Genomic DNA, 10000 nt, shown 5'->3' on the forward strand with positions numbered 1-10000 from the left:
CCCCCCCCCCCCCCCCAAAAAAAAATTTAAAAAAATAAACATATTTTTGTTTCCTTTTCACTTATAAAACAGTACTTGCATCATGCACAGTGATATTTTTCCCAGTTTCAACACAATTTTTCAAAGGCCCATTTATAGTAAGCCTGTCAATTTAAAAAAATAATTTTTTGGGGGGTATCGCGGCAAAGAAAGAAATATTAAAACTCGTTCTGTTTATAAACATTTTTAAGAAGATTATATGGCACTAGGCCAAGGAAAAATCTGCAACACAAATATTTGAAAAAAACCAAAATTTAAATACCAGTACCAGTCCTGAAGTAAAATAAAAGTTAAAGGAAGTAGGTGTAGATTACAGTGCTCTTGTACAAAAATTTCTACAGGGTGAAAAATGAAGAAGCCTAAGCTTATAATCATTTGCTGGCTCTAATACACAAACAATTTATCTCGGCATATGTACACAATAAATCTAAATAGCTGGCAAGGATTATACAAAAATAGCCAGCAGCTTAAATTTTACCTTCAGTTTCATTACCCTTGGGGGTTTTAACCTAGCCTTGTAAAGCTGCCTTCGTTTACTTGAAATGAGAAAGTACGAGTCATTAATAACAAGCATCCCTAATTCCACTGGACAGAGGTGGGAGGACAGAGACATGGGAAGAACCAGACCATTAGCTATTTAAAACTACAGAGAGGTTGGTCTGACATTCAGAGTCAGAGAAAGATGATCTTGGGCATTTGTAAAGTGGGTGTACCTCCACCACCTAAACCAAAATTTGGGGTGCATGATTATGAAAACAAAGAAAGACAAACCCTTTGAAATTTCTACATGACAGAAAAGCAGTTTCCAACCTTCAATCCTTTTATTGGGAAAAAACATAAGGGCAAAATGTGAACCAAAGAGTAGATGATTTTGTGCTAGAGAGCCAATACCTGAGAAAACGGGTCATTTACCTCCATTCTACTTCTGCATTTTTGCCTTTAGATTTGTAGCAAAATGTAAAAAGAATGATGAATTAGTAAATTACCAAAGAAATTCTTTCAAATACACATACCGCTGAAAGCATATGTTAGTAGAATATTGCAACTTAATTGCCACAATCATCATAAACCCAAAAACATACACCCATTTTAGGCACTCAAAATGAAATTTCTGGACTTAATACATGTACAATAAAATTCATTTTTCTCTGCATACAAATATGATATTGACACATATCTTTGAATACACATCTCCATGTTCTCAATACTGTAGTAAGAACAGAAACACTGTCATGTGCTATCCAAAGTGTTCAGGAAGTTACACGCCAGCACTGATTAAGAATTGGAATAACTTTCAGACACAGCCATAAAAATATGGAGAAAATAACTACCTGCTCCTCTCTCTGGACTCGCTCTCGATGTTACTCAAGGGCATCTCCAGCCACTTGCAGCTGTTCACACCGTGACGTCCGAGGGGGACCAGTGGGAGCGGGGGCAGCCTCACCTACAGCACACCGGGGAGGGGTAGACCGTTGGGGTCAGTATATGTCACAGATACAACATATGGTCAGTTAGAGTAACATATTGCAAGAGGTTGAAAGAGGTCGGAGGGTTAGACTGCAAGGACTTACTTCAAGCCTTTCAATCACATCTTTTTCAAAAGCACATTTTTGACAGAGAAATGCTTTGCTCATGAATATAAAGACCAATACATTGTTAAGAAATTATCAGTTTTCATGTGAATTCTTATTTATGTTGTTGACATTTGTTTTTTAAGACGAAAAAGAGGGTAAAAGGACCCTGGTTAACAATACTAAATGGTATCACCATTGTTCATGTTGCTTCTGTAAATTATAAGTTTTCGAAGTGAGTCTTTTAGAGCCTTTAACATCAGTAACAGAGTTAAGTGTAATGAGAGTCCAATCTAATATGTGCACTACTAAAAACAAATTGTTACAAGAGTAACATCGGAACTCTAGTAACTGCTACAGAGTAATATCACCCTAAACTGTAACTAGAGTTCCTAAGTTCTCTCCCCTTTTTATGCTGTGAGCGAATATATGGCCACCTTGTTATTTTGCTCTCAAAAAAACAATAAGAAAATAATGTTTCATTTACTTCAAGGAATACAAAAGCATTATTTTCTCTTTAGCCCAAACAAGCAAGAAAGGCACAATTAGCACAAACTATTCAGGAAAAAAGCCTACTTTTTTTTTAGACATTCACTGATGATATAGGCCTACAGTGAGCAGCTCATGTAGCCACATCAATCAAAATTCGATGAACACAGGTTCTGAGTTTTAAGCCCGGGTCAGGCAAATAATGTGATCAAGTTCTTTCCAGATAAAACTGTATTTGTGCAAAGACTTTCATGGGCAAGAGTTTCAGTGTCTTCTGTTTCATAGACACATCTTCCATGCGAGAAAGGTACAGCGAAGCACTGAAGTCATATCTCTTCACTTGTAAAAACCAAGAAATGTTCAGCTTTTTGAAATATGTAATAAACTCCCTCTTTCTAATTTACCTTTATGTTTTCATGCTGGATCTATTGTTTAAGTTGTAAAAGCTATGCACAATTTCATTATATTGTTGCATTTCTTTATTTCCTAAATTATGGCAATTTCGGCCCTTGAGGCAATTTTGCTCTCAATTGTCAGTCTATACTCACTTGATCAAGATCATTATCTGTGTAACGTTGTCCAGTCATACATCTCAATACAATGCGGTCTTCCTCTGACTTCTGTTTCCCTAAGGTCAATAAGGGGTCTTTTAGAGCTTCTGTGCGAATCTGGTGATAAAGGAGAAATATTGCTCTCAATTTTCTCTTCCTTTCATTAAAGTGCATCTTATATGTGTCACGACGCCGTGGAATCAGGCTCTCGTCAATTTTTGGGCATGTGGAGTTATTGATATCATCTTAAAGCTTGTTCATTTGTCTATATTTGGATTTAAAAAATATCTATTTATCTTGAATACAAGTCTTGATATTTGCAAATGAAGGTGGTGGGATCACCTGTTTTCAGAGGTAAAATTAGTGAGAAAATAGCCGCCAAAGATTTGTTATTTCCTTAGCTTAAGAGTCTGTGGCAACTGAAAATTTATATTTATTGTACCTTTAATCAGCGTTTTTCAGAAAAATCAACACCGAAAAGAGTTCTTTAACGGGCATGAAAGGTGTTGCGCCAAAAAACAACAAATTCACAAACCTGAAAAAAAAAACACAAGTTTCTTCACTTTGCTTATTTTGACGAGAGCCTGATTCCAACAGGTTGCCTCACATATGAGTGTCATACAAGGTTCATATAGAGTTTCAGAGCAGAGAAAAAAAGTGGCAAACTATGATAGATAAATATCTGCTTTAGACCAAGCAGTTCATGATGATGATATAAGGAAGATTTGATAAATAATGTATAGGAAGAGAAGAATAAGACATAATTGAATATTTGGTTTGTAAAATGAATTTGAAACAAATAGTAATGGTATGGTAAAGATAAGTCATTGTTTTCCTTTCTTATTGTCCACAATGCTAACCTTTATTGGTGCCGGTCTGTGGTCATTGAGAGCTTGGGCATAGTATTCCTCCCGGTCGTCGTCTTCCAGGAACACGAAGCCCTTCACGGAAAAAGACAAGAAACAGATTGTTTTGAGGTTCACATAGAGCAATGTTTGATAATGTAATCAACTCCGTTTGTGTCAAACTCACTTGAGTTGATCTTTGGTTAAGTTGATTTTTTTCTCGTGTCCCAGTATCTCTTCTTCTTTACAGGTCCCTATGGTTAAATTGAACTTCAGATGAGTTGATCTTTTTTTCACTCCTACTACTACATCAACTCATCCATTGTCGACTGTACTAAAGAAAACCCAGAACATGCTCAACTGGTGGTAATGCCAAATTCCTTCTGAGGGATGAAGAGGAGAATCTGGGAAAAAAATCAAGTCATCTAAAACATCTTTAGTGAGAAGGTGTGAACCTTCTATGGAAAAGGTTACAAGAACATCAACTATCACTGTACAACTCTTTATCTAACAGTCATCTTTAAGATTCCTCAGTTTGAAACATACATAATAATTCAAAATGTGCAGTGCTCAGCATGTTTATATTATATGTAGCTTACCCTTTTATTTACATGCTCTAAGAACTGCCGATGCATTTCCCTCTTACGACGATCCAAGTGAGTCCACTCTGTGCCATCAATAGCCTCAAGAATCTTCCTCCTGATTGGCTCATAGACCTGGTCTGACCAACGCTTGTGAAGAACTTCTTTTTTCCTCAAATCCACCAGATCTTTATGAGCTAGATACTCACCAACGTCCTAGAGAAGATGAGATATACCATGCATGGTTAAGAGAAGTAAAACTAACTTGTGAAGGATCAAGTTACATGACACTTCATGTTGTGGATACTAGGACACTTTTCTTAAAATTTGACAGCCTTCCAGGCAAACTGGCCGGTGAAAAGGTTAATTGAGATTTGCTCCGAGCACGAAGGTCTTGTGCAAGGGAAGGTCACGTGGGCTTATATATAGTCGGTCACTCACGGCCTGTCATGAACAGTCAGACGAGAGAGAGGGAAGAGGAACGGACAGAGCCAAAGTCAACCCACTTTACGGAAAATCAACTAGGCACTACTCTTGTTAGCTAACAAATAAAAGGTATCCAGCACCACAGGTAGGAGTTCGTATTCCTTCGAAATATTAGTTTGAATATGTGGTAGTGCTGTGTTCTGTTACACTTAATATTCTAGTGATGTTTAATGAAAGAAAAGGAGTAATATTTTTTGCACAATGTTCAAAACATAGTTTTATCTCAACACTTACAGATTATTTTGAAAAAAAAGACTTTTGAAAATAGACTAACTTTTCATTCACCATGTAAGAAAATGATTTATTTTGTCACCTTTACGAAGGTTGCCTCTGTCTCCAGTAAAGGTGTGTAGAGTCTTTTAGCTGCATGACTCTCATGATCTGCTCTCTCCTGTAATAAAAACAATGAATAATTATTTGATTGCGTAATATCATTAACTATTTCAGACAACTTAATATGCTAGATGAAGAACTCATTACAGTTATAATCTACTTTTCAGCTCGGTGTTTTAAATTGTTAAACATTGCTAAATCTTTTTACCTCCCCACGTGCTTGCCTCAGACAACAGTACAAGGTTCCATATTTTATTATTATTAATACTTGTGGTTATCTTATGAGGTTTTGTAATTCAATAAAACTATTTCCAGAAGTCAAAAGTTTTTTCATGAATTCAAAGTAAGAATCATTATTTGGATAAAAGATTGCAGCACTGTGCACAGATTACTTGCTAGTGCAGGTACCTGCAATTCTTTGATAGTCTTTTCATTCAGCCAGTCCTGAACCCTCACTGAGTGATTGAGAAGACCTTTGGAGTCAGCACTGCTAGTGGAGGCTGTGTCTGGAGCAGAGGACACTCGGACATCGGACTTTCTCGGTTGCCGCCTTGATTTCTAAAAGAAATACATTCAACATGTGTTGATACAGAGACTGAAATATTTCCAATTTGTAGGGAAAATATAACTGATATGTCAATGATTATCTTCAAAATTCCATCGATGGAATGGATTATTTCTACTTTGAAATTAATATAAAGGAAATGGGTTGGGGTAGGGAGAGAGGCTGGGGTGGGGGGTGGGGGGGAGGTATGAATAAAGTCTTTCCTTGATTGCAAGTATAGCAGTAGCGTGTTGGGCACTGCTCTGTAACAACAGGTAATAGTTTTTCTTATGAACTGCTCCATATTGATGTTTCATATTTCTGTGATTATGGAGTGGGCTCATGGTCAGGAAAGCACTGCCAAGGCAGTAACGTGTCACTCTTAATCAGGTACAGTAAAACTTGCTGAAACAAGTACCTGTATAAGACAATCGCCGGTACAAATGGTCACTGACCATTTCTGCCCTTATATATATGTTTAACAGAAAAGTGGGAAGACATGGAATAACATCAAGAAGCTAGCCCAGGATAGAGAAGGGTGGAAGGTGTTTTTCCGTGGCCTATACCCTGATGCAGGGGAGAAAGGCAACGATGATGATAGTTTTACATTGTAATGATGCTGTGTACGGTGTGCACCTGTCTAAGATCACCACTTTTCTCCTTGACAATGGGTGACCGTCTTAAACAATTACAATTGTATCTGCCTGCTGTCCTAATCTGCAATTGTAAATATGTGTCACCATATGTTTTAAGAGAAATAAGAGTATGTTTAAAACAAAATAGTATTGATTTCATACCAAGAGTAAAATATCTTTAACACCACGGGTACTTTAGGGCAACATCCAGCCAATTGGGCATCCTCGCTGCTTGCATAACTAAACTTTCTTATCCAGACAAAACCTGCTTGAGTTTCCTCTATACATAGCCAGATCTTTGCTCGTAAATAGTATGTTTAACAGTGACTCAACAGCAATAGAAATAGAGACTCATAGGGTGACTGTAACAGGAAGGTAAACGCCACTGATATTCACATGCAAAAATATAATTATAGTGAAAAGTAATTTTATATACAAAGTCAAATCTGAGTAAGATGGCCACGTACTGTCGAGTGGAAAAGTGGCCGCATAAGACAGGTGGCCGTCTTAGGCAAGACTGATGAAAATTAAAAAACCAAAACTATTTACTCCTGAGGTCCCAACTGGAGGTGGTTGCATGTTTAGGACTGCCCTAGGGCTCATTAAAATGTGTTGTTGTTGTTATTGTTGTTGTTGTTGTTGTTGTTTTATTTCTTTTGAAAGGGTGGAGAGGATAGGACGATTTTTGTGGGACTTTTTGTTGTTAGTTTCATTTTATTAGTAAATTGTGGTTCAAGGAAAGGTCAAAACAAAACTAAATGTTTCAGACGAGGAAGGCCAAGTGTTGTAGTAAAAAAAAATGAATGGATTGCCACCACTTGGCGAACGAGCAACACGTCTGTCGCGAGTTAGAGTTGACTTCCATTGTTATGGACTTGATTTACGGACTGAGTTGTTGGCGGGCCCTATAGGTTATGACGGATCACACGCTTCCCTTACCGACAGCTGAAAATTTATTGTTACCCATTGGTCATCTTGGGTAAACATTGGGAGTGACCTAAGCTACATGACCGTTTCACTCATGGGAGGGACTGACAACAATGACAGGTGAATGGATTATGACGGCTTGTACACAATGTCAGGTAAAAATGTATAATTATTGACAATGTCTGGCCGCCTTAGGCAGGTAGATTTGGCCTTGGGTTGATAAAACAGGGTGGCCGCAGCCGCGTTGGACAGGTGCCCGTTTTACACAGTTAAATTATATATAACGCAAGGGGGGAAATGGAAAGTGGTCGTTTGCACAGATGGCTGTCTTATATATAGAGGTGGCCGTCATGGCAGGTTCGACTGTATATATACATATATATATATATATATATATATATATGTGTGTATATATAAATATATATTATTTATAAATATATAATATATGATGTTGCACTTTTATAATATAATATAACAGTTAACTTGGCCATGATGTACCATATTATACACAAAGAAAGTCGTAATGTATGTCGCCAGTCGATAAAAAAGATATTCTATGTACACTTTATTTATCATTAATTTGATGATATTTGAAAGATATATTATATATAATATAAAGTGTTGTTTCTAGATCTAGTTCAACGAATCAGCATGTATATATAGTCTACGATATTCATTGGTAAACTTCTAAAATCTGAAGTTTCAGTGCACCAACTTCCTTTTCACAATATAGTGATTAACTTAAATGCTCTGATTTAAAAAGGGAAAGAATAATTACCCTTTCTGCCCATGAACTAAATATAACCCCACTGAAAAAACTTAATATATGCCCTCTTTATAGCGGCCTACTATTACTATATTACTGAGCACATTAGTTTCTATTTGCCTTTCAATCACCAAATAAAGAGATATCACAAGAGATTCTCAAACAGTTTTAATTTCACTACACGCACTGAATACAACAACGTAAGTGAAAGGAGTGGTCGATATTTACCTTCAAGTCCAGCTGAGTTTTTGTCTTTTCCCTGTCGCCTAAGACATTTTCAACAACTTCCCTATCATGAATTTTGACAGAACCTCCTTGCCTCTTTACGTATATCATAGAAGTCATGTTGGAAATAAGATGTGTCTGCTTCAGATGGTTTCTCCGGGAATAGGAACGATAACAGTGGTAGGTCTTAAGGTCGAGCCTTGGGCGCTAAATAACATGTTTGTCCGCCATAATTGATGCTACTCGTCGTCACATAGAAACATAGTTGATCCGCACAAAATACTTTGATTAAACTATTTTTGAATATTTCTGGTAAATATTAGAATCTATATCTAGATCACTCTAAAGCCTGTGAAAAATTAATGTTTAAATCTTTATTTTTTTAATTATTCTTTTTTTTTTCCTTTTAAATTACGTGCAGAATGCATATTAACTACAGGGGAGATTATGCATGCCCATTTCCTGTTTATATTGGAGATTGGTTCTCCTGGTTTCGTTCGTTCAACCGTGTGCCTGACACATTGGATTTCACTCCACATGTTTTTATTCAGTTATAGTAGCTCTCATATCGTGAGGCAGCTAGAATTACAGTAATTTGTCTGACTGATGCACATAAGCTGTTTTTCTGAAGGTAAGACTAGATCTAGATCTAGAATCTAGATCTATATTTATTACGAAGGGGTCGAAGGGCCTATTTATTAGGCCACCTCTATTCTCACCCGGAGTGAGAATAGTGCAGGCGAGTCTTGTGGCTATTCTCACCCGGTGCGCGTTCACCAAATTTTGCGTTCACCCTAAACCACAGAATTCTACACTGTGATAACAGAAAAATTGTAGAATTCTGTGCCATGAACAAACGTTCCATTACAACTGTAGCCTACTAAAAGCGTACAATTTTGTCTGTGGGCAGTGGAGAGAGAGAGAGAAAGAGAGAGAGGAGTAGCGCGAGAATTTCCGGGCAAAACAAAATGGCGACCCGCGTAGTTCGGCTCGATTCGAAAAGTTAAATAGCCGTAGCATCTTTGTAGACAACCAAATTAATTTACTTTTGTGTTTTAACATCATTTTTTAACTTTGTTTTGGTCAATTTGATCGTCCACACTGATAGACAGTATTCAGAAAGAGACAGAGAGAGAGAGAAGAGGGGAGGAGTTGATCTTGCGAGAACTTCCGGGCGGGTGAGAATAGCCACTTTCATTTATTATGTGACTAGATATCTAGATCTAGATTCTAGATCTAGATCTAGATCTATATCTAGATATATATTAGATCTAAAACCCTCGAATTACTCTTTCAAACTTTCTTCACTTTTGGCAGTACTTAACTTACTTACTTGGTTGGAGAATAGGCATCATTGCTGGCGGCACAATAAATGCCATGCCATAGCTGCTTCTCCCTCCTCTCCAGGATCCATGAAAGGGTCTGCCTACTGATCGTTTCAGTTAACAGTTATTCTTCTGGCTTTTCCACGCAGGTCCTGTCTCTCCCCGACCCTCTAGAGACACCAGCTTCCCTTCCTTATTCTACCCATTGTGTGTAAATTGCTGCCTTCATCTTCTCTGTGGTCGTGGAACCATGCTGTCAATGCTGACATGAATATTGATGTGTGTAAATGCCTAGAACCGCCAATTTTGGCAGTATTCTATTACTCTACTACTAGGGCATCTAGAGTCTAAATTACTGCTGCTACTACTACTACTACTACTGCTACGTTTTAAAGACAAGAAAATAAAACATGCCTTAAGATATATCAAAGACTTATGTTAGGACTAGATCTACTTTCGTAAAAAAAATTTTTAATATGATCAATATAATGCAGAAAAAATTAAGCTGAATTATTAGTACATTTCTCATCAGGTGTACGTCATATAAACCACATGCAGGAATTTATCACAGATTCTTTTGAAAGTTACATGAATGAATTTACACTCATACATAAGTAAGACATAAGTGTGAATAGATTTTTTAGAAATCATAAAATCAACAGCTTAATACACAATAATGTTTG

The 10000-nt window shown here is 37.0% G+C and overlaps 1 protein-coding gene across 1 annotated transcript in view; it reads right to left on the minus strand.

Moving 5' to 3' along the window:
• The window catches only part of LOC101849426 (protein FAM228B), a 14703-nt gene extending 6456 nt beyond the window's left edge, over nucleotides 1–8247 (minus strand). Inside the window, exons 1-7 of the mRNA XM_005090576.2 lie at nucleotides 7996–8247; nucleotides 5304–5453; nucleotides 4876–4953; nucleotides 4095–4292; nucleotides 3511–3591; nucleotides 2648–2767; nucleotides 1371–1483 (exon numbers count right to left, since the gene is read on the minus strand). Coding sequence (XP_005090633.1) covers nucleotides 1371–1483; nucleotides 2648–2767; nucleotides 3511–3591; nucleotides 4095–4292; nucleotides 4876–4953; nucleotides 5304–5453; nucleotides 7996–8112 — 857 coding nt within the window. The 5' untranslated portion in view covers nucleotides 8113–8247. The remainder of the gene's footprint in view (nucleotides 1–1370; nucleotides 1484–2647; nucleotides 2768–3510; nucleotides 3592–4094; nucleotides 4293–4875; nucleotides 4954–5303; nucleotides 5454–7995) is intronic.
• Between the last annotated feature and the right edge of the window lie 1753 nt (nucleotides 8248–10000).

The sequence above is a fragment of the Aplysia californica genome, unplaced genomic scaffold (genome assembly GCF_000002075.1).
Source record: "Aplysia californica isolate F4 #8 unplaced genomic scaffold, AplCal3.0 scaffold00019, whole genome shotgun sequence".
Classification (NCBI taxonomy): Eukaryota; Metazoa; Mollusca; class Gastropoda; order Aplysiida; family Aplysiidae; genus Aplysia; species Aplysia californica.